Raw genomic sequence first — 25290 nt, 5'->3', positions numbered from 1 at the left:
AGGCTAGCTAGCCCCTCGGGACCAAACCCAGCCCACCACTTATTTTTGTAAATAAAGTTTTATTGGAATACACTAGGCTCCTTCATTTGCATAATGTCTGTGACAGCTTTCATGCAGCGCTGAGTAGTTGTGACGGACGGAGCAGCGGTTTTCGTGTAAAGCCCGGACCATTTACTATCTGACTTTCTACAGCAAAGGAGCTTGACAACCACTGATTTAGGTGCTTGAAAAACTTGAGTTTGAAAACAGGGCCTAAAAATCACAGCAGCAGACTTCCGAGATTATTTACATGTGCCTCAGGATTAAGAGAAACGCTTTAAATCTGGTCTGTGTTGTGACTTCTGGCCTACAACGGTCGGGAACACACTTTGAGTGCTGGGTAATTGCTAAGATTCTTGAACTCAGTAGAGTTGCCTTGATAGTCTTCATGTTCCTTTGTAGGTAGACGAGCTTCTCCCCGAACCACGCAACTGAACTTCATCAAAAACCCTGCATCCTAGCAAAACCAAACAAATCTTGTCATTGGCATTGACTCTGGAGTCATTTAATAGTATAATCACAAAAACACCAGACAGAAGAACGTGAAAGCGAAAACGTGTGTCAGCTCATTTGGGTTCTCCCACCCCCGGGGAGAGAAATTACTCCTTAAAAATTGGTTTAGGGGCAGGTGTAGGGGGAGCTCTTCTCGAAAGAGCTGACCGAGTCAGGTTTCAACCAATAGCACTCAGACCTTTTATTTACTATTAAGGAATTTAATCAAGATACACAGGACTGCACTTGGCCCTTATTCACATTGATGTTTTGTCCAGACACCTGCTGCTGCTCGGAAATGGTACCAGATCGCGTCTCTTCCTTGTTTCTGAGAACCTCCGGTTGACACGGCTCCAGCAGAGGCAGGTTCAGGCTGGGGACGAAGGCTCTTCCTGTTGTCTGGCCGTCGTTATCCACACGGTACTGTCACCTCCTTACTGCAAACGTCGTTTCAGCCAGTGTGCCGGTCGTCCTGTCACAGCTCGCGCTGTTCCTGCTCTGCGGAGCGCCCCAGCAGCTGGCCCCAAGCCAAGTCCCGGTCCCGGCCAGCGGGCGAGACCGCCTCCACCGTGTGGCTCCTCCTGGGCTGGGGCGACACGCTGACGGCCCTGGTTCGCGCTGACTGACCTGGAAGGGAAGGAACAAGGGACGTTTTGAACTTCCGAACACAGAACTCCCGAGACAGAAAGCCTGTTGCAGTCTGCCGATCGAAGGCCTCTCCGAGACGAAGCCTATAATCTTCCTTCCCTAAGCTGCGTCCTCCGGGGCTGGAAATCCGCACCGAACCAGGAACTATCGGTTCTGCTCTGTGAGGACAGGCCCGGAGAAAACGGGACCCAAGAGGGATCTGGTGAGGATAAAGACAGGAAGACGATGACCGCGCTTTCCGCAACTGCTGCTGGGGCCGGGGCGGGGGCACCCGGTGAGGAGAACAGAACGTTCTGAGACCTGCTGGGTAGAGTGGGGGGACCGCGTAAGCACCCCTCCTTTGCTCGTGCACTGGCTCACACGTGCCAAATAAATCATGCCGACAACGACGGGCAGCTCCGTAGAGCAGACGCTGCATGTAAGGGACAAGGCCAGCTTGTGTACTTCCATTTGAGGTAGTGAAATGTTGAGACCAGTAGATTGTAACTAGTTGCATATGTATGATCTAAAGAAAGCTCTAAAATGAGCATACAAAGAAAAATACTTTAAAACACTGCAGATAAAATGAAATTCTTAAAAGTATTCACGTAAGTCACAGGAAAACACAAACAGGGAAATGGGAAAAATAAACAGAGGGAACAAACAGAAATCAAGTTTTAAAAATGGCAAATTTAGGGGCACCTGGGTGGCTCAGTCATTAAGTGTCTGCCTTCAGCTCAGGGCATGATCCCGGCGTTCTGGGATCGAGCCCCGCATCAGGCTCCTCCGCTGGGAGCCTGCTTCTTCCTCTCCCACTCGCCCTGCTTGTGTTCCCTCTCTCGCTGGCTGTCTCTCTGTCAAATAAATAAATAAAATCTTTTTTAAAAATGGCAAATTTAAGCCCTATAATATCAATAATCACATTAAATATAAATGGTCTAAATTCACAAATATACAAAAAGAGACCAGCAGAATGGCTTTAAAACATGACCCAGCAATATGCCGTCTACAAGAAATTCACTTCAAATACGATATAGGTGGGTTGAAAGTAAAAGGATGAAAAGGATATGCCATATAAACATTAATTGAAAGAGAAGTTGGTGGTATGAGCCCTGGACACCTGCCATGAAGGGGTCCAGTGAGCTGCTGCCATATGCTAAGTCTGAGGTCACCAACCAGCGTATAGGTTTTCAGTTGAAACTGGGTATGGCTGTAAGCTCAGACAGTTGCAGATCACTGAGTGTCCTTATGTTGCAGTGATGCTAAAAGTGGCAGATAGGGGCACCAGAGTGACTCAGTCGGTTAAGAATCTGCCTTCGGCTCAGTTCATGATCCCAGAATCCTGGGATCGAGCCCCACATTGGGCTCCTTGCTCAGCGGAGAGTCTGCTTCTCCCTCTGCCCCTCACCCTGCTTGTGCTCTCTCTTTCTCTCTCAAATAAATAAATAAAATCTTTAAAAAAATAAAAGTGGCAGATCATTCAGGCCAAGTAAAGAACAAGTCCTCTGAAATGACAATTTCAGAATTTCTGCAGGCAGTTTGAAGAAATTGCTACAATTATTGAAACTGTGTGAAAACAGATTACTTGATTGATAAACTGCTATCATCATTTTAAAATCAGAGGTTTCACTTTCTGCAACAAAACTGCATAAGAACCAATGGATATGTAATGAATGAAAATTGCATTTGGGTTTTTTCATTTTTTAAATAATAATCAGAAAAACAGGAATTAGTGGTGATCTATGCACAACTTTCTGAATGTACTGAAAGCCATGGAATCAAACACTTTAAAGGGTGAACTCTGTGGTATGTGAATTACATCTCGATTAAAAAAAAAAAAAAAAGGAGGGGCGCCTGGGTGGCACAGCGGTTGAGCGTCTGCCTTCGGCTCAGGGCGTGATCCCGGCGTTACGGGATCGAGCCCCACATCAGGCTCCTCTGCTATGAGCCTGCTTCTTCCTCTCCCACTCCCCCTGCTTGTGTTCCCTCTCTCGCTGGCTGTCTCTATCTCTGTCGAATGAATAAATAAATAAAATCTTTAAAAAAAAAAAAAAGGAAAAAAGGGGCACCTGGGTGGCTCAGTCAGTTGAGCATCCGACTCTTGATTTCGGCTCAGGTCATGATCTCAGGGTGGTGAGATCAAGCCCTGCATCAGGCTCTGTGCTGGGTGTGGAGCCTGCTTAAGGTTCTTGATCTACCTCTCCCTCTGCCCCGCCCAAACCCTTACATGCTCCCTAAAAAAATAATCAGAAAAAAGAAGAGTGGTTATATTGATATCAGATAAAATAAACTTTGGAGCAAAGAAAATTACCAGGGACAACAAAGGACAGTACATAATGGTACAAGGTTCAACCCACCAATAAGACAGAGCAATCCAAAATGTGTACATATGCAGCAAACACCAGAACTTCAGATTTTAGAAGCAAACCTGAAGGAACGGAAAGGAGAAGCAGACTCGTCTACATTTATACTTGGAAACTTCAATACCTCTCTCTCAACAACTGATAGAATTACTAGACAAAAAATTAACAATGATAGAAGGAACTAAATAATACCATCAACCAAACAAGACTGAACTGACATTTATACAATACTCAACTAATAACAATAGAAACACATTCTTTTTTTTTTAAGATTTTATTTATTTATTTGAGAGAGAGAGAGAGAACATGAGCAGGGGTGGGGCAGAGGGAGAAGCAGGCTCCTTGCTGAGCGTGAGCCTGACATGGGGCTCGATCCCAGGACCCCAAGATCATGACCTGAGTTGAAGGCAGATGCTTAACTGACTGAGCCACCCAGGTGGCCCTGAAACACATTTTTTTAAGCATGCATGGAACATTCACAACACAGGCCATATCCTGTTTCATAAAACAAACCTGAACAGATTTTGAAGAATTGAAGTAACAATACAGAGAGTGTTTTTGCTAATGATGGAATCAGACTAAGAATCTATATCAGAAAGATAGCAGGAAATTCTCCAGATCCTTGGAAATTAAAGAACACACAAAATTCCAAATAATCCATGGAATATTGAGCAAAAATATATTGAATTAAAATGAATATGCAACATATCAAAATTTGTGAGACACGGGGTGCCTGGGTGGCACAGCGGATAAGCGTCTGCCTTCGGCTCAGGGCGTGATCCCGGCGTTGTGGGATCGAGCCCCACGTCAGGCTCTTCTGCTGTGAGCCTGCTTCTTCCTCTCCCACTCCCCCTGCTTGTGCTCCCTCTCTCGCTGGCCGTCTCTATCTCTGTCAAATAAATAAAATCTTTAAAAAAAAAAAATTTGTGAGACACAACCAAAGCAGTGTTGAGAGGGAAATTTATCGTATTAGATGCTTACGCTACAAATGATGTAAGGTCTCAAATCAATAATCTAAACACCCACCTTCAGAAACCAGAAGAAGAGCAACACAAATCAGAGGGAAACAAGAGCAGAAATCAGTAAAATTGAAAACAGAAAAACAATAGAGAAAAATCACTGAAACAAAAAACTGGGTCTTTAAAAAGATTAAGAATTGGATAAATCTCTACCAAGGCTAAAAACAAAAAAAGAGAAGACACACATTACTAATATCAGCAACGAAACAGGGAATCACATTGCAGAACTCAAAGACATTAAGAGGATAAAAAACACTAAGAATAATTCTATATACATAAATTTGACAACTTAGATGAAATGGACCAATTCCTCAAAAAGCACAAACTACCATAATTCATCCGATATGAAGTAGACAATTTGAAGTTACACAGCTATTAAAAATTGAATTTGTCATTAAAAGACTCCCAAAGGAGAAATCTCCAGGCCCATATAATTTCAATGGAGAATTCTACCAAATATTTAAAGGAGAATTAACACTAATTCTATACAATCTCTTCCACAAAATTATGAGGCCAATATTACCTGATACCAAAACTACACAAATACAAAAAAAAAAGAAAAGAAAAAAGAAAACAGTATCTCTCATGAACTCAGATGCAAAAATCCTCAACAAAGTATTAGTAAATCAAATTCAACAATATGTGAAAAAATTTATATATCATGACTGAGTGGGGTTTATTCCAGGATGCAAGGCTGGTTCAGTTTCAATAATCAGTCATGTAATCCATGTTAACAAGCTAATTAAGAAAAATCACACAATTGCATCAATCGATGCAGAAAAGGCACTTTCATTCATTAAAGGCATTTAACATCTGTTCATGATAGAAATTCTCAGCAAACTAGGAATAGAAGGAAACTGCCTTAACTTGATTTTTAAAAATTTTATGTAAACCTACATCTAACCTCTTTCTTTATGGTGAAAGACTGAATGCCTTCCCCACTAAGATCAGGAACAAGGCAAAGACCTCTGCACTTGCCATTCTTATTCAACACAATACTAGAAGTCCTAGCCAATGAAATAAGGCAAGAAAAGAATAAAAGCCATAGTTACTGGAAAGGAAGAAATAAAACTGTCCCTATTTGCAGGTGATAGGATTATATACATAGAAAATCCCAGGGAACACACACACATGACTAACAAGTGAATTCAGCAAGTTTGCTGGATGCAAGATCAATATTAAATATCTATTTGATTTATATATATCAGAAATGAACATTTTAAAACCGAATTTTAAAACTCATTCTATTTACAATCAGTCAAAACAAATGAAAAACTTAGATATAAATTTAACAAAACAAAGAAAGGACTTGTATGCTAAAAACTACAAAATACCAATAAAAGAAATTAAACAAGTTCTTAATCAATAGAGACACATAACCATGTCCATGTATTGGAGGACTCAATAGTAAAAGATGTCAATTTCCCCCCAAATTGATCTATATAGAAATTTTAGAAAATTCCTATCAAATTCCATCAATGCTTTTTTGTAGATATGAGCTTACTCTAAAATTTACATGGTAAGGCAAAGAAACCAGAATAGCTAAAACCTTTCTGGAAAAGAATAAAGTTAGAATAATCATTCTATTCGGTGTTAAGATACATATAACTACATTAATCGGAACAGTGTGGTATTGGTGGAAGGACAGACTCATAGATCAATGGAGCAGTAAAAGCCCAGAAACAGACCTACCTAGGTGTATGGCTAACTGATTTTTGACAAAGAATGGAAAAGCAGTCTATTGGAGGAATGATAATCTTTTCAGTAAATGGCGCTGGAGCAGTCAGACATCCACAGGCAAAAACTAACCCTTTACCTAAACCTCACACTTCAAACAAAAACTAACACAAAATGAATCAAAGAATTAAATGTAGATAGAGATAAGTTCATCCTAAAATTTATAAGGAAAGACAAAAATACAAAATGTTTATCAAAAAACATAGGAGATAATCTTTGGGACCCTAGGACTAGGCAAAGAGGTCTTAGACACAGCAGAAAATGCACAATCCATGAAAGAAAAAAAAAATTGCTAGGTTGGACCTCATCAAAGTTTACAAACTTTTGGTTTGCAAAAGATCTTGTTAAGAGAGTGAAAACACTCGGGGTGCCTGGGTGGCTCAGTCGTTAAGCATCTGCCTTTGGCCCAGGGCGTGATCCCAGGGTCCTGGGATCAAGTCCCGCATCAGACTCCCTGCTCCGCTGGGAGCCTGCTTCTTCCTCTCCCACTCCCCCTGCTTGTGTTCCCTCTCTCGCTGGCTGTCTCTCTGTCAAATAAATAAATAAAATTAAATAAATAAATAAAATACATTAAATACATTAAAAGAGGATGAAAACACAAGATACAGACTGAGAGAAAATATTTGCAACCTCATATCTACCAAAGGGCTTTTATGTAGAATACATAAATAACTCAAAACTCAAGAGTAAAAAACAAACAGTCCAATTAGGAAATGGGCAAAACACCTGAACCATCATTTCACCAGAAGGAGATAGGGAATGGCAAATAGGCACACAAAAAGATGTTCAATATCACTAGCCATTGGGAAAATGCAAATGAAAACTACAAGGACATACCACTACATACCTAATAGAACAGCTAAAATACAACACAGTGACAACACCAAATGCTGGTGAGGCTGCACAGAAATCTGATCTCTCATACACGGCTGGTGGGAATGTCAAATGGTACAGCTGCTCTCAAAAACAGTTGGGTAGTTTATTAGAAAAACTAAACATACATTTACCATATGATCTAGCAATAGCACTCCTGGGCGTTCTTTGTGCAATGTGTTCGGCTCTCCATCTGGGTTATTTTAAAGACCCAGCAACAATGTGGCGGTAACTCAGAGCGATTTTCTGTCAGTGACTCGCCAAGTGCTAAATGTTGCCTGGTCAGATTCCAAGTCCTGACAAATGTCCCGTTTACGGAGATGGTACCAGCCCGACCTCTGGACCCCAAGCACTCTTTAAATCCTTGTGTTAAAAATCTTTTAAAGAATATATTTTATCTTCCTGAAAGCTGCTGTTCACTCACGTTCAAATTCTTTATCAAATCACTGGCCGAAGAAGATGGGAGGAGAGGAGCTCTGAAAGCTCTGTGACTGCCTCTCAGGGGTCCGTGAAGAACTGTGCGGAAGTCCTGCTAATCCAGGCTGGGCAGCCCACAGTATGCCAGCAGCAACCGGACAGGGCCCCTTCCTTCTTCACGCTGCAAATGGGTTCCTGTCCTCGTATAGTTCCTGAACGTCACTGAACCAGGGCAGGGATGCTCAGATACCTTCCAGTTCTGATGTCTACCGCCATGGAGCCTACAGCCCCCGAGTAGAACCTAAAAAACCCTCTCAGTTAATTTCCTAACATTTTCCCATTGTTTTGGGTTGTAGGTTTTGTGTGTTTTTTTGGATTTTTTTTTTTGAGAGAGAGAGAGAGTACAAGCATAAGCGTGGGGGGGGGCGGAAGAGGGAGAGAGAGAGAGAATTTAAGCAGACTCCCTGCTGAGTGCAGAGCCCGAAGCAGCTTGATCTCACAACCCTGAGATCGTGACCTGGGCCCGGAAATCAAAAGTTGGATGCTCAAATGACTGAGCCACCCAGGCGCCCCCTGGGTTGTGTTTAAAACATAAACATATCCATGAATTCTTAATGTGATGTTCCCCCAAATTCTTAAGCCCCAAATTTTAATTGACTCCAGATCTCACTCTTTGTAATCCTTTGGGGCTCTATTCATTCAAAGCTAGGAAGTATTCAAATTTGTGCGCAAATTTCCAAACCAAACACTCGGTTTATCAGTCAGCTACAGTGACCAAGTACCCAGCATTGCCCTTTTCCTTTTTTTTTTTTCAGCTGCTGGACATTTGACAATGAAGAATTAAATTTGAAGCTACTAAACTTCTTGGTTAAAACGATCCCCATTTACCCAGAATCTGGGGGAAATAAAACTGTTTGCTACTGCCTCCAGCACCTGAAATGAGTGTAGACCCTTCTGGATGTTCTGAAAACAAAATTATTTAAAGACCTCTCCCGGGCTGTCTCTTCTGTTCTCTTGATCTACGCGCCTGTTTCTGCACCACTGCCGTGCTGTTTCGATGACTACAGCTTTGCAGTCTACTCTTCTTTTTCAAGACTGCTTTGGCTACTCAGGGTCTTTTCAGGTTCCATGCAGATTTTAGGATTATTTGTTCTAGTTCTGTCAAAAATGCTATTTATCAAAGAAGACATCAAGACGGCCCACAGACACATGGAAAGATGCTCGTGGACACCCGGGTGGCGCAGTCAGTTAAGCTTCCAACTCTCGGTTTCGGCTCAGGTCATGATCTCATGGGTCCTGAGATCAAGCCCCACATCTGGCTCTGCACTCGGCACACAGTCTGATTAAGACTTTCTCTCCCTTTCCCTCTGCCCCTCCCCTGCGAGCGCCAGCGTGCGCACGTGTGCACTCTCTCTCTCTCAAACAGATAAGTCTTTTAAAAAAAAAGATGCTCGACATCACCAACCATCAGGAAAATACAACAGAGCCGCAATAAGATACTTCACAACTGTCAGAATGCGTAGTATCAAAAAGACAAGAAATAATAAATGTTGACAACAATGTAGAGAAAAGGGAACCCTCATGCCCTGTTGGTGGGAACGCAAACTGGTGCAGCCACTGTGGAAACAGCATGGAGGTTCCTCCTAAAATTAAAAGGAGAACTACCATATGATCCAGCAATTCCATTTCTGGGTGTTTATCCAAAGAAAATAAAAATACTAACTCAAAAAAGATATATGCATCTCCGTGTTCATTGGAGCCTTATTTATAACAGCCAAGACATGGAAGGAGGCTTACCCTGCACACTAGTGAGAATCTTTAAAAATGTCAAGACTAGGGCGGCCTGGGTGGCTCAGTGGGTTAAGCGTCTGCCTTCAGCTCAGGTCATGACCCCAGGGTCCTCGCATCAAGCCCCCTGTCTGGCCTCCCTGCTCAGCGGGGAGTCTGCTTCTCCCTCTCCCTCTGCCCCCCCCACTTGTGCTTGTGTTCTCTCTCTCTCTCAAATAACAAAAAAATCTTAGAAAAAAATAAAAAGACCTATCCTGTAGGATAACAGAACAGATAATAAAAAAACTGCCTTAGTGCAATTAATCTACAGAATTCTAGAGATTTCAGTATGTCACTGCTTTGTGAAGCACATGTAAAGGGTTGTTTTCAAAATATGTGGCATTGCAATGGGAAGTCTTTCCTTAATACTCAATTCACAAATCCACTTGCACTTTAAAAAACAAGACTGAACTAAACGATCGTTTACTTAGACAAAGTCATACTCCGAAGACCTGGGTGTATTTGACCTCCTTTGCTCCCGTCGCCCCCCCCACCCCGGTCTGTAAATGCCTGGCGGGGCCCTAAATGCAGCGGGCTGCCATCAAAGGGCGCGGAGCCCCACGGCGCGGGTAGGCACTCAGCTCGGCTGCGGCTCCGGGGCAGGAACTCAGGAAGACACTCCTAGCATTTTAATCACACTTTGGCCGACCCTCGAGGCCGGGATGGGGGCGGAGGAAGAATGGACTTCCTGCTGGCGTTCAAGTTGGAGACCGGGAGCGTCAACCAGATGACCGCGCAGCCCCGCCGCTCTCACTGGCCTCCCTCACCCCGTTGGGGGGCAGGTACCCGGCCCCCGGCCTCCCCAGGGCGGCTGCGAGCTTTGCGCGGCCATCGCACTTCCCTCCTCCAATTGCACTTGGAGACTTGCAGCCGCCCTTCTTCCAAGTGTTTCTCAGCGTCGCCTCCGGAGGTTCCCCCCCACACACACACTTGTGCCAGGTGAGGCCCCCCGCGTGGACGACCAAAGCTGTTTCACAGATGCTCCAAGTCGGTGCTGGCACTTGGTGCTTGGACCGGGGTGGGGGGGCGCAGCTGAGATTTCCGGGTATTCAGCAGGGCCCGGTATCACGGGCGAATTACTTTCCAGCCCATTGTAACAGCCTTCCTCCCGGCCCCACGCCAGGACAAACGCGCTGAGCGCGGGCCTTAGCCGCCTCGTCAGCGGCCACCGGCCCTCGCGGGGGCTTCGCCCAGCCCCCGACCCCGGCCCCACCCTCTGCGGATGATGGTTCCACCCAAGATTATCTGTTACCCCCGACGAAGCCTTCTTAACCTTCCTGTTTTCACCTCAAAACGGTGACATGCGGGGCCAAGGAAAACGGAAATGACTGACAGTGTTTACGACAATAGGGCCATTAAGTTGTTGGGGTTTGTTTTCTTTTGTTTCAAGGGAGCTGCTTGGGGATAATGTAAAAATAATGCTTGAGAACCCAGAAATGTCAGAGTGCAAGCATTCCCTCACTGTGACTCTGCAGTGAAATGTAATAGGAAACATTTAGTTTGCTCCTGCAACCGCACCCCCCAAACAGCCTAGAAATGTACTTAAATAGCATAAATATTATAAATTATTCCCAGACTTTCGGTGTGAAAAATTAAGCGGTGGGGCGGGGGGAGGGTTGTCTTACATCCGCACTAGTCATCTAGTCATACTTAATACTTCAAACAACTCTCACTTCAGGTGAAGACGGGCTGAGTTTAAAAAAAAAAAAACAACCCGCAAACGAACATACAAAACTCTTGGCCTGGGGAGCAGGGGGAGAAACTAGGGCAGAAGCCACTTGCTGGGACCTGGGCAGCCCCTGTGGAGCTGAGGTACCCCCCACCCCTTCGCTGCTCACAGTGAGAGAAAAGGGCTCCCTTCCTGACTCCTGAATTCCAAGGAAAACCTCAACCCCTGCGAGTAGTTCATTGGTCAAGCCCCAGAGTCAGCCAGGGCCAAAATTAAATGGCCATTATATTTCCTCAATAGAACAGGAGAAAATAATAACACGCTTCCAGTTTGATCATGTCCACTCCCAGCGAAAGCCGTCCCAAGTTTCTGCGCTCACTTGAGAACAAAATGAATATACTCCAAACCGGTATTTATAAAACTTGGAAACAGCTGAGGCCGCTTAGTTGGCTTTTGTTTTTTCCTTTCATTGAGCTGCTCCGAGGTATAATTTTAATTGGCATACATAACTGCTTTTGTGAGTGAAGTCGCTCCCGACTCGAATAAAGGAACTGAGTCAGTATCTTATAATATGCATTCGATCGCCCACCTGCAGATGTCTGTCATCCACCAAGGGGGGGCAGCCCGGGTTAGTGGGGGCTCGGATCTGTCATTCAGGCAGCCTTCTGGCTATTGGTTAATGGAATGGATGAAGGCCGGGGTGGGGGTGGGGGTCACTGGGGTGGCCCCCGATCAACTTCAGGGTGCACAGGTTAGGAAGGCTGGTCAGTGTGCAGAGTCGGGGCCCACCACTTCACGTATCACTTTCCTATAGAGGGAGGCATCGTGTCGGCTCTACCCTTACCTAGCCCTGTCTGCCCACAGTCTGTGGGGATAAAATGGCCCCACGGTGGCGCCTGGGTGGCTCAGTCACTTGAGCCTCTGACTCTTGGTTTTAGCTCAGGTTGTGATCTCAGGGTCCTGAGATCGAGCCCCGCACCCGCCTCCGCACTCAGCTGGAAAGTCGGCTTGAGATTCCCCCTTCCTCTCTGCCTGCCCCCCACGCCCGGCTCATTTGCTCATTCTCTCTCTCCCAAACACATAAACAAATCTTTAAAAGCAAATGGTCCACTGGCGGACAACAGGTTCGTGTTGGCACAGGATGTCGGGGCGGGCAAACCCGTCCTCTCCCAGGCCCGCAGGACTGCCCGAGGTTGCCATATTTCGGAGCAGGACATGAATTTTTCCTGAGCTCAAAATGATTTCATTTTCCCTATGTTGAGAAATAAAAATGAAACAAAATAAATGTAAGAGACATTCAATAACGCTGGGAATCCCGTTGTTCTTTGGCAGGGTGTGTTTGTGTGTGCTTATTTTCAGCCAACCATCTCCTCCTTGCAGAATAGTCCCCTTTGCCATCCTGAGCTGGGGAAGGTGGGGGGAGGGGGCAGAGGGCACAGAAAGGCAACAGTTGTTTGCAGAACCTGAAAAATGCATTATTTTCCTTTATTACATCCATGTTGGTGATACCCTTTATTAGAGCAAGAAACAGCGCCTACTTTCATTGCTTCTAAAATCTGTATATTCAACATATGCCAGCTCTAGGCTGTGTGAAAGGAAATCCTATTTTTGTTTTTGTTTTTTAATTTAAATTGTTAGCCAACTGCTAGGACATCATTAGTTTCAGGGGGTAGCGTTCACTAAATTATCAGTTGCGTATCACACCCAGTGCTCACCCCATCCGGGGCCCTCCTAAATGCCCATCCCCCAGGTACCCCATCCCCCCACCCACCTCCCCTCCCGCAGCCTTAGGTTGTTTCCTAGAGTTAAGAGTCTGGGAAGTCCTATTTTTAAAGCATTATCTCGGTTTTAGTCTTTTAGGCTTACTGTTCCCATAATCTCTGTGAAGCGGTGACAAGTCCTTTCTCGGAAAGCCTGGTCTCAGTCATGGGGGGAGAGGGACCTCAAAAGCTCTGGCGCCCTTTTCCCTACTGCTCCCCTGATCTGTATGCTCTGTACAAACTGCTTCCGTTAGCCCCCCAAGTTCATGCTGGGGGCTGCTCCTAACGCCCCTCGGTGTGTCCTCTTTACAAAAAGAACTCAATCTCGAGCCCCTACCTGCTCCCCATACCTCACCAACGATTCTGTCATGTTCTATTTCTGACTTTCAGTTCAGGCTGGCTTCTCCGTCTCCAGCCTGCTGGTCGGCGTGACCAAAGGCCATCCGTCACACAACACGCCCCTCTCCAAGCTGGCCCTCCAGACATTGGCATCTCGGGCCAGATTTGAGGCCTCTTGCTGGCAGGCCCCGGGGGCTGCCCTACGCCCCCATCACCACTCGCCCTGCGCCTTCTGGGGCTCCTTTTAACACCTGCCTGAAAGGCTTAACAGAAAGGGCTTCCTTTCCATGTGCAAAACCCCGCGTGCCTCAGTGGCTGTTTCCAGAATGTCGCTCTACGGCAAAGCTCCTGGCCGCTCTCGGTCATTTCAGGGGAGGGGAGGCTGCTCACTGCGAACGCAGCCATCCTTGAAGTCAAACGTGGTGGTCCGTCCTTTCCCGCCTCTTGACCCCCTCCCTGCAAACTACCCACGATCGGCTGCTGCTCCAGTTTCTCCTCGGCACCCAGCCCGACGGCCTTTCATGTGCACAAGGCCAGCTGCAGATGTCACACTCCGACACTGACACTGGCGCGGTGCCTGCGGGCGGGGGGTGGGGGGGGGGAGCAAGCTGAAGGCTTCCAATTCTCATGAAGACATCACTGAGCTCTGCGACTTCTCTCCAATTGAAACTGCTTCCTGTTCAGCTCGCAAACGCGTCTCCACTTCCCCGTGCTCTTGAACTTGGGCCAGGGCTATTCCCTGGTCCTTCCTGTTCTTGGCCTGTACCGCGCCTAGGCAGAAATGTCTCCTTCCACAGAGCCAAGCGCTTCAGCCCCACTCCGGGGTAAGAGGCTGAGGAGCCAGGAGACCTCACAGACAGACACAGAGAGGTTCGCTTCTAAGTCACCTTGTTCATCTGGAACAGTGAGCGGGGCCAGGAAAGCGAGAGCAGCTTAGCTTTTTCCGGCTTCTAGTCTCCTCTGGGCTGTTCCATGCAGAGGGCAGCCTGAGAAAAGGCAGACTGAGGAATTTTAAGCCAGCTGCTTATAAATGTTTTTTAAAAGCATCGCTTAGACTATTTATATTACATTTGTATTCATGGGAAGAAAATCTCTGCCCAGACTTAAAAAAAAAAAACCTCTTTGAAAACCCTCTGAATCCTGTCTCGGCAAATGGGCACAGAGAAAATGCAGCAAGGGTTAAACCTTATTTAAAATCAGCCAGATTTCCCCAGGGAGAAAGTCCTGCAGTAGTGGAAGTTCAAGTCCGTGGGTACGACCCCACCGCAGCGGTGCCGGCAGGCCATCCTAACAAGAAGCTTGCTGAAGCCTGCTGTCGTGTATCAGCATGGTTTTAAAAAAGGAGATTATTTTTATTTCAAAGTGTATCGAGTCCTTCAAACGGATCGCAGGAATGCCCCTTGCCAAACACATGGGGGCTGCAGGAGGGCTAAGAAGGCGATTTCATCCAGGTACCCTGGTCCCCACCACGCAAGGTGTAGGCCCTCCGTCACCGTCTGAGATGTGCTGCGGGGTCACAGCGAGCCGGGGCTCGGGGAGGAAGCGTTTTTCCACCCACTGCACTAGCCAAAATGAAAACATTCGGCACAATCCACGTTGGTGAGAGTCTGGGAAACAGACACTCCCGGGAACAGCTGGTGGGAGTGAACCCTGCTGGAACTTTGAAGAACTTTACCTCGCAAAATGCAAAACATGCACACCCTTTCCTACGTAAGGTCACCCTACTGCAGACGTTTTTCTTAGATATACACGTACACGTGTGCATATGACACTATTAAAAATGTAGCAGTGAAATGTTGGGACTAAGAACTAGTTAAATATGTTATAATACACTCCTATGCTGTTTTACTAGGTTTCATTATTTTATTTCTGTAACCTTTATTTTTTTAAACTAAGTATATTTTATTAAATTTATATTTTTTTGGGGGGGGAGGCGGGCAGCGGCACAGGGAAGAGGGAGAGAGAGAATCTTAGGCAGAGTTCCTGCTGAGCGAGGAGCCTGACGTGGGGCTCGATCTCACGACCCTGAGATCGTGACCTGAGCCAAAATCAAGAGTCGGACGCTTAACGGACTGAGCCACCCAGGCGCCCCCATTTCTGTAACCTTTACATCATACCTCACAAATAAGGTTTTGTCACAACTAGATTTAGCGGAAGCAGAAGAATCAGGTCCACTAGTTTCTGAAACACTGGTACAAACACGGCAAAGGGAACAGTGTCTTAGAAAAGATGATTCATAAAAGACCATCAGAGAAGCCCCTAAACAAAAGCTAAATAATGCATCACCAAGTTTAATATGACTAGGTACAGATTTATTTCAGTGAGCTGGCATTAGGGCCTTGCTTAAGCCCATAAATCTTTCCCTAAACATTTCGGATCCTCTAAAGGATGAATGCATGAATTCAGCAGCGCTTTAGGCACTGCTAGCTGTGGGAACATTCCATAGAAAAATGGAAAATAATTGTTTTAAGAACAGGATGGCAACAGTCAGCAAGCCAGTATTCCCAGACTTTCAAATTACCAAAGAGCATATACAACTTCTGTCTAGAAAAAGTCCACATTTCTTGAAAATTAAAGGTTTAGAATGAAAAGCAACCTCTGCTCCCCTCTTTAACAGGCACAGAGATACCAAAAAAATTCCTAAAAATCTAAGTAGTTTACGGGAAGAAAAACATGCCCTTATTAGTTATTAAACGCAGTCTGTCTGGAGACTCTTCAAACACAGGTGCTATTCGGGCCCTCGGCTGGTGGCCAGGAACTGGTGGAGAGGGGGCGGAAAGCAGCAAACAAGTTCCCTTGGTGTGCTCTCTCCAGAGCCTGACCGACTTCAAGCAATTGTCCAAAACGGTGACTTGGGGCACCTGGGGGGCTCAGTTGGTGAAGCATCTGCCTTCGGCTCAGGTCATGATCCCGGGGTCCTGGGATCGAGCCCCACATCGGGCTCCCTGCTCAGCGGGGAGTCTGCTTCTCCTTCTGCCTCTGCCGCTCCCCCTGCGTGTGCGGTCTCCCTCCCTCTTTCAGGCAAATAAATGCTTTAAAAAGCCAAAAGAGTGACTGAAAATCTGGAACTTGTGAATTCTCTTCACTGTCTTCTTCAAAGTCACGTTCTGGACAGTCTCATCATAGCTCTCAGGTTTCTGGACCTGAAATCCATTACAGCACGGCCCCTGCCCACAGATGGTGGGAATGGAAATTGGTGCGGCCACTTAATGGAAAATGGCGTGGAGTGCCTCAGAATAATGAAGACTAGAGCTACCATGTGATCCGGGAATTCCACTTCTGGGTACTTACGCAAAGGAAACAAAGACACTAACTTAAAAAGATAACCTGCTCCCCCCTGGTCACTGCAGCATTATTCACAGTAGCCAAGCCGTGGAAGACACCGCCCAAGCATCCATCAGCGGCTGCATGGACAGGGATGACGTGGCTTGTCGACACACAGCGGGGTATCAGTCGGCCATCAACCAGAAGGAAATCTTGCCCCTCGTGAGAGTCGGGATGGACCTTGAGGACATTATGCGTAGGAAACAAGTCGGAGAAAGACAAGTACCGTAGGATCTTCCTTATACGTGGAATCTAAAAACAAACTCAAGGAGAGAACAGGCTGGCGGCTGCCGGAGCCAGGCGGCAGGGGGCAGGGTGGGGGGGGGGAACTGGGCGAAGGGGGTCGAAAGGCACAGACTTCCAGGTCTAAAATGAGTGATTCATGGAGATGGGGTGAACAGCCCGGTGACTATCGGTAAGACTACCGTATGGCACATTTCAAGGCTGGTAAGAGAGCAGAGCCTAAAAGCTCTCACCACAAGGAAGAACCTGGCAAACACAAGCGGTGACGGGTTAACTAGGCTGTGACCCTCTCCCAATATACACAAACACAGAATCACGACGCCATACACCTGAAACTAACACGATGTTCTAAGGCAATTCTATCTCAATTCAAAATTTTTAATGAATTAAAACTGAAAAGATGTAACTACCCCCAAAAGGGCAAAATACGTTCGAATTTGCGGACATTTCTAGACAAATACCACAAGAAATGTATTTCTTCTAGGAAATACACACGGTTGCTTCTAGAAAGTAAGACTGGTGGGTAGTTTATCTCCTTCTGTAATATAACTGTTAGGGTCTTTTTCCACCATGTGCTTACATTATTTCTAAAAAAAAAAAATGGGGGGGCTGGTTTCAACGCAGAGAGCACCTGATTTCAATCTGCTGGCTGTGTTATCCTTGACAATTCCCCAACCTCTCGGGGTCTGTTTCGCCATCCACAAGTGGGGACGCTGTGTACCTCATAAAGCTGAGAGGAGGGCTAAGTCCACACAACACGCGTGAAGCAAGTATCACAGGGCCCAAGACAGGCACGCAAGAGCGCTGCCTCCCCTCGGCTCCAAGAAACCCTGGAAATCCTCTTAACCTCCCTTCTTACCGGCAAGAACACTAAAGCCAAAAAGGTTTAGGGACTTGCCCCAGGTCCGTCAAGAAGTAACCAGGAGAGCCAGGCCCTAAAGCCTGGGTTCCCGCACCCTACTATAAAAACTGATTGCCTACGTGCCAAGGAATGACTCTAACTACCTCGTGGCCACACCTCACTTTGATAGGGCCAGCCTCCCCCCCTGCCTCGCTCACCAGACTGGATGAGTCTTGATTTTTCCCTAAACACCAAATCCACCAGCAACTGAGGGGGTTCCTGCCCAGGAAGGCAGCCCCACAGGGGAGCTCCAATGATGTCTTGGTCAAAGGCAGCACTAACCCCTCAAGGGGATAATAAAGATTGGGGTGTGGGTGTGTTTTTAAAAAACTGTTCCATTTCACGTGCAGCTCTGCTACCCAGGTATCTATGTGTCCCTCCTCCCCCACCACATACACAGACCCCATCCTAATCTCCAGCCCTCTGGCTTGAATACAGCACCTGCCTTGACTTATGATCGGGAGTTTATTTTTTTTTAAGATTTTATTTATTTATTTGAGAGAGAGGGTGAGTGAGAGAGAGAGCATGAGCAGGGGAAGGGGCAGAGGGAGAGGGAGAAGCAGACTCCCTGCCAAGCAGGGAGTCCACCACCACTGGGCTTGATCTCAGGACCCTGGGATCATGACCTGAGCTGAAGGCAGACGCTTAACCGACTGAGCCACCCAGGCGCCCCTGACTGGAAGTTTAAACCCCAAAGATACAGACGTAGTGAAGAGAAGGGCCATATGCACCCCAATGTTCATAGCAGCATTGTGCACAATAGCCAAACTGTGGAAGGAGCCAAGATGCCCTTCAACAGACGAATGGATAAAGAAGGTGTGGTCCATATGTACAATGGAATATTACTCAGCCATCGGAAAGGAGGGTGACACACCATTTGCATCAACATGGATGGAACTGGAGGAGATTAGGCTAAGTGAAATAAGTCAAGCAGAGAAAGACAATTATCATGTGGTTTTACTCATATGTGGAACATAAGGAATAGCATGGAGGACATTAGGAGAAGGAAGGGAAAAATGAAGGGGAAATCAGAGGGGGAGATGAAGCATGAGAGACTATGGACTCTGGGAAACAAATTGAGGATTTCAGAGGGGAGGTGGGGGGGGATTGCGCTAGGCCGGTGAAGGGTATTAAGGAGAGCACGTATTGCATGGAGCACTGGGTGTTACACGCAAACAATGAATCATGGAACACGACATCAAAAACTAATGATGTACTTACTGTATGGCGACTAACATAACATAATAAAAATAAATAAATAAATAAACAAACCCCTTAAAAATGGATTCTGTTGAATAAGAAATTCTACGTGGGGACAATGTTTAATGAATGACTGTTCTGTGTTTAGGCAAGATGTTCTCCTTTGAGTGAGACTTATGCATAAGCCATTGGGGCATAGTATCCTGATTAAGATGGAATGACTTTGAAACTGGTTTGGTGGGGATTTGGTGGTCGCTGGTCCGGTCTTTTTCTGTTTGGATGGTTTCCTTAGGAAGCAAGCTTTCTGATCGTTGGGTCATTAGTGTACAGTACACTTACCTCCTTTCCTAAATTTGTTCAAACGGTCCATCTATCCTGTCAAGAACGAAGACCAAAGTGTCTTAAATGCCTACCGGAATGAACTCTTGGGGCCTCCCCAGGGCAGAGGTCAAAGGGAGACCTGCTGAAAAGGACAGCACATCCGTCTGTTTGGAACAGTAGTGGATAGTGTGTACAATGATGGATTATTAGGTAAGGAGCTAGGACAGCAAAGCATTTGAAGGCATGTGAGAGGGTGATAAACGGAGCCGTGAATAATTGAGGCCAATTTTTCCCTTTCCGTATTAACACCGCCCAGCTACTGGGAGCCTCGCAGCTCCAAGTTCCTCGACGTAAGCTGCTGTGCCAGACACTTCACTGCTCATCCACAGCCGTCCAGCCCCCATCTGGATCTCGTTCCAGGGGCAACAGTCCGGCCCAGGTGATGGACCCAGGACTGGTCCGGTCCGCGGTTCTCAACATTGGCTGTCCCACACAATCGCCTGGGGAGCTTTTAGAACATCCCGATGCCTGGACCCCACACGGACCAATGAAATCAGAATCCCTGCAGGTGGAGCTCAGGCAGTGACATTAAAAACAAACACAAAAAAACAAAAACAAAACAAAAGCCCCTCAGGTCAATGTAACGCTGGGCCAAGGGCTGGAAACCACAGGTCAAAGCCAATCACGACGATCCCATTTTCCCTTTTGCCAATCACTGGGCCAGTGCGGGCCCTCTGAACAAGTGGTAGCCAGTGAGAAATAATAAAAGGACGTGGGCTAGGGTGGGGTTCTGGGAAGGTTTTATAACCAGACTGAAGGAGAGACACACGAGGGAAAACTCCTCCACCCCTTCCTTACTTGCTAACCAGCTTCCTTCCTTCCTGCATTTTAACAACCCTGCAGAGTTGTGTGAGGAAGTGATGCTTGTTGCTGAGGCTACCATCTTGGGACAGCCAGAGAAGCTGGTGAATGAAAGCCAAGAAAGTGGAAAAGACAGGAAAGGGCCTGAGTCCTTGGTGACTTGGTTTAGGGCGCTGTGGTCCCCACCTGGCCCTGAAAAATGGTGCCCTGACTCCCTCCCTGCCATATCTTGGCAGTCAGGTAGGGACCACCCCGAAGTTGCTCAGGTTAATTCACAGGTAGCCCCCCTTCACTGCTGGGCTAGGGGTGTCAGCAGCTAGACCCCCAGGCCTGACCTTTACTGCCACCTGCTTGTACTCACTGACCTCTGTCCCACATTCTTCCTTAAGCTCTTCTTCCCAGCTTATCTCTGAACTCAGGCAAACGGAAACCAAAAACACCCCTCGAACTATATAGCAACCGCCCTGACGAGACCTCCAGCCAGCCCAGGCCGCCCTGGCCAGTTGGAGCATAACCCCCGACTCCCACTTGCACCTGTGCCGATGGACCACCACGGAGTGACCGAGTGACCGCTAGAATGACCGTGACCGCTAGAATGACCGACACCTACCTTTACCTCTTTCAAATACTAAAATCTCCGCCCAAGGAGAAGCACAAGCCTCCTTTACATAACATACAATGTATGTATGGGCAGGTGTCCTTAAGGCGCATGCGCGGCCTTTTGCCGGCCTCTCCAGGTGATCACAGGTCTCCCCTATCTAAGTATTCATCCTAGCCCTAAATAAAAGGAACCCATTCACCCTTGCTCGGGGAGTCACGGCTTTGGAAGTTATTCCCCCGGATCTCATTTGATGCAAATAAAGTTTCCTTTGTGCAACAACTCCACCTGGTGTATCTGTGACTCACCAAGGAGCAAACTCCCCTCGATTCGGTTACTGGGGTGTGGACGATGCCCCATGGGAAGGCCAGCCAGCGGGGAGGACCGCTGTGGAGTCGCCGGCTTTCCCGCACAGGTGCTGTGGGCAGTTCAAGGGTATTTTACTGATTCGTTCAGCAGCTGGAGCTTATTCATCATAAAGCTAAGTGTGTTTCCTACCCCAGCCTAGCCTCTTAGCCCGGCTGGGGTGCCAAAGGTGCTGCCAGAGGACGCTTCGGGGGCCAGGTAAGGAGGGATGCCGATTTTGGGGCTCTACTACCCATTCTGCCCCACCCTCCTGGCCAGGCCAGGTGTGACTTTGGGCAGGTTACCTGACGTAGAGCTTTGAGTCCCAGATTCCTCATCTGTAAAACTGACAATCGGTCAAAGTCATGACACCTGTACAATGCCTAGCTCGATGAATGGCACAGGGGGTCCAATCCTCTTCCCCAGAGGAGAGCAGGTCAGATTTTTTGGCCACTCCTCGGTGGGTCAGTAACGTCATCTTTTTAGGAACCAGGAATATACGCATTTTAAGGAATACACTGCTTGGTGGCAACATGGTAAGTGCCCACTAATTCCAGCAGAAGTGTGGGAAGAAGGGCTCAGTCACCAAAGTATGGAAGAGCCTAGAGCTTGCTCCCAGATGTCCCTGCAGCCCTGCCAAGGAAGCCTCACTGGCCTTCGGAACAGCGGCACCGACGTCACCCAACCAGACGGTAACTTCCTAGAGGAAGGATGCAGATTGCCCCCTCTACCCTCCTCTCTACTCTCCTTTGTACCTCGCCCCAGTCTGAGCTCAGCAAATGCTAGTAAAAAAATGAAAACAATGAAGGTTTCTGGGAGATGGTCAGTTCTTAAAGCCGTAAACTGCTGCAGAATTCATCCTGGAGACGCTTTCCCTCAGGCCTGGGAGGGAGGGTGAGGGGCCATTATGCTACTCACATCTGCAAAAACAGGATTAGCAGATGAAAGGATGTTTTTGTTCCGATGTGACAAGTGACCCTGTGCCTTACCTTCCTTTGCTCTGGAAATCAGGAAAGAATACAGACTTCCTAGCAACTACAGAAACTGACCAAGAAAACCCCTTGATTACTGGGAGAATCAGTCAGCTTCCGAAAGCATCTGCAACCCTGGTCGATGAAACCACCACCAAATCCATCCTTAACATCTTCAACTTTGTCCTCAGAGCTGCATCCCAGGGGAACACTGAATTACACTATAAAATAATGAATGGAAACTTAAGTCACTTCCGCCCACCCAGCCCAGCTTTTCCTCCTCCTCTGGCCTGCACAGGGCAGGAGCCTGCCCCCTTCCAAGTCACACAGAGTTTGGGGAAACGCGTTCGCACACCGCTAACTAGACTCCTAAGGTCAGCATTGTGCTGAACAAACTCTTTCCTCAGCCCAACAACCTACAGGCCAGACACGGAAGCAGACACTGAACACGTGCCGAGGTCATTTACACCCCATCTTAGCATCCTAGGATGCATGCTTTATAGAGAAACAACACATGAAATTGGGAGGGGGGGATGTCTTTCCACAGCCGAAGCTTCTACTGCCACTCTAAGACTCCGTCTCTCAGAGGGATGGGGCAGAGTGCAGAAAGCCCAGCCCTTGGGTCTTGTCCCAACGACAGGAAGCTGACTAGGCAGCTTTTGTGAACTGATGTGAATGGGATATGGTCAAATATCCTGCCAACGCCAGCCGTGGAGGGGGGTGGGGGGCAGGGAGATGCTCCGGGAGCTAGGGGAAAACAGAGTCCATTCTAGGCAGCTATACCACAGCCTGAGACACATATGTGCAAAAACTGTTGCGAGTAAGGCCTTGTCTACACCTAATGCTTGATAACTTACAAGGAAAGGCCTGGAGCTGCGCTTTAGGGAGACAGAGGCAGAGAGGAGGTATGAAACACATTTGGGGTAGGGAGGATAAGAGTCGATAACTTTGCCCCAAACTCTGCTTTGGACTTTCTCCGTGCCTGCAAACAGCGTTGCAGTTTCCCCACAGGAACAGATTGGTGTCAAGATAAAATCAATCAGCCTCAAACGGCCCCCTGAAATCAGATACTTTTCATGTCAATTTCCAGTCTCAAGTTCCATTATGACTGTTGCAAACCTTCTTTACTCTCCTCAAACCTCTTCCCTCCTCTACCCCTCTTCTCTGCCCCTCTCCTCGCCCCAATCTCAACAGGCGACCGACCTTAACTCCTACTTTATAGAGGGCACTGAGAGTGAGGAGACCCGGGGTTCCGCCCCAGCCAAGCTTCACCCGTCTCCTTTCAGGGCCATCCTCTGAGGGCGCGGGTGGCTAAGCTGGAGATCCCGACGAGCGTCTTCCGAATTCTACCAGCCACGCTTTCCCACCCGCTCAGATCTATTCAGGCAGGGTGAGATCTGGAATGGCATCCGCCACCACCCCCTCTTCCCCCCGCCCCGCAGACTGGTCTGAGCTCCCCAAAGACCTTTCCCAGCCCCCAACCCGCCTGGGGCCACCTTACCCGATCCGTCCCGGGGGCGCGCGTGGGGAGGCTACGTGGCGCCGTCGGCCTCGGTCTCAGGCGGCTTCTCCTCATACGCGGGCGGCTCCAGGTCGCTCTCCTCTCCGCTGCGAGGGTAGGCCAGCAGACGCATGGCGGGAGCGCAGGCCGCCTCCACCTGGCGTACCTGCTCTTGGCTCAGGCGCTCGCGCCAGGCGTGCACGGCCTCGCGGGCGTCGCGCGCCGACAGGTGGAAGGGTCGGTCGGCGCCATAGGCCGCGCCCCGCGTCATGTTGAGCGCGAAGGCGTCGAGCGCGGCGAGCGCGCGCAGCCCAGAGAAGCGCAGCAGGCGGCGCAGCTGGGTGCGCGGCTGCCGCACCAGGTCCTCGTAGCGCAGCCTCAGGTAGCGGCGCCGCAGCCAGGCGGGCGCGCCGCGCGCGAACAGCAAGTCGCGCAGCCAGGCTTCGCAGATGACCTCGAGCGCGCCGGTCAGGAAGAAGTCGGCGCGCGGCGCAGGGGGCAGGGCGCGGGACTGGCCCCCGGGCCGAGCGCCCACGCCGTGCGCCAGCAGCACGCGGTGGAAGCGGTCGCCCCGCTGGCGGGTGCGCAGCACCTGGATGCTCTCGCGCAGCAGCCCCTGCCTGGACTTGAGGCGCGAGTTGTGCACGGCCCGCGGGTCGCGGAAAAGTTGCACCACCTTCAGGTTGAGGCCGGGGTCGCGCAACAGAGGCACGAGCACGCCCAGGTCGAGGAGGCGCACGTCCTTGATGACCACCACCGGATACTTGCGACACTCGGCCTCCAGGGCGCGGAGAGCCACGGGCGGGCAGCTGCGCTCGCAGGCGGCATCCTCGACGAGGCCGACCTCAGCGCGGGCACGGGGCGCGCCGGGGCAGAGCGGCGGCGAGCAGATGACCTTGTTGGTCCGCCAGCGAAAGAGGGCGGCCGTGGTGAGATTGGCTGCGTCCGGGGCGCGCGCGGCGGGGTCCCCCGGCGGCGCGTACAGCCGCAGCACCGAGAAGTCGCAGCGGAAGAGCGAGCGCAGCATGTCGCGCAGCGCGCCCTGCAGGCTCTCGGCGTCGCCCGGATACAGAGCCTGCCATAGATGCCACATGGGCTCGTACAAGTAGAAAACGTCCGGGTGCTGGTTAAAGAGCTCGCCCAGGAACGACGAGCCGGTGCGCCAGGTGGCATGCACATAGATGTGCTGCTTCTCGCGAGACGCCGCCTCCCCGACGGCGCCGCTCAGGTTGCCCGGGGACCCGGGGGACTGGCCCACGTCCCCCTCTGCAGCCGGTCGCGCCTCCCCGCCCTGCTCGCGCTCGCCCGCCGCCGCCGCCTCCAAGCTCCAGACTCCCAGGCTGCGCTGCACGCCCGGGCAGTGCCCGGCGCCCTTGTCGCTGTCGCGGCCGCCGTCCAGCACGGAGGGGATGAGCAGCAGCACCAGCGTGTACAGCACCAAAAGCAGCGCAAACTTGCAGTACTCCCGCCGCCGCCGCCGCCGGCCCTTCATCGTTCACCGAGCCCCCCAGCCTTCCTGCGGGTGGGGCGCCCGTCCTCTCCCCTTCCTCAGAAATACCGTCCCGAGCCCGCTCCTCCGGCCTCTTGGGGCCCCTCTGCGCCCGGGGGCCAGCAGAGCGACCGGCCGGGGCCGTGCACCCACAAGGGGGAACTTCGGAGGCGGTGGTGCTGGTGGCGGCGCCCCTGCCCTCTCTCGGCTCAGCCGCTGGAGAGCCGCCTATTGGCTGGTTTGGCCGCCGCCCGCCCCGCCTTCAACCTCGCGGCTTCTCCCCGCCTCTTTACCCGCCCGGGATCGCCCACGGCTTTGCCAGATCTGGGCGGGGTTGCCGCGGGGTGGGGACGAGGGTTGGGGCGCACTGAGCC

General features: G+C 49.2%; 1 protein-coding gene across 2 annotated transcripts; it reads right to left on the bottom strand.

Moving 5' to 3' along the window:
* Nucleotides 1-708: 708 nt before the first annotated feature.
* CHST7 (carbohydrate sulfotransferase 7) lies at nt 709-25133 on the bottom strand. Of its 2 annotated transcripts, none has more exons than XM_002927465.4 (2): nt 23428-25133; nt 709-1158 (listed from the first exon to the last, which is right to left on the bottom strand). In XM_002927465.4, exon 1 carries the CDS (start codon nt 24917-24919, stop codon nt 23459-23461), a length of 1461 nt encoding a protein of 486 aa, XP_002927511.4. In that variant the 5' UTR covers nt 24920-25133; the 3' UTR covers nt 709-1158; nt 23428-23458. The 2 variants fall into 2 exon arrangements, with proteins under 2 accessions (XP_002927511.4, XP_034505319.1); XM_034649428.1 differs by lacking the exon at nt 709-1158 and adding an exon at nt 15173-16738.
* Nucleotides 25134-25290: the final 157 nt, after the last annotated feature.

The sequence above is a fragment of the Ailuropoda melanoleuca genome, chromosome X, assembly GCF_002007445.2.
Source record: "Ailuropoda melanoleuca isolate Jingjing chromosome X, ASM200744v2, whole genome shotgun sequence".
Lineage (NCBI taxonomy): Eukaryota > Metazoa > Chordata > Mammalia > Carnivora > Ursidae > Ailuropoda > Ailuropoda melanoleuca.
This window is presented reverse-complemented; position numbering and strand designations above follow the sequence as displayed.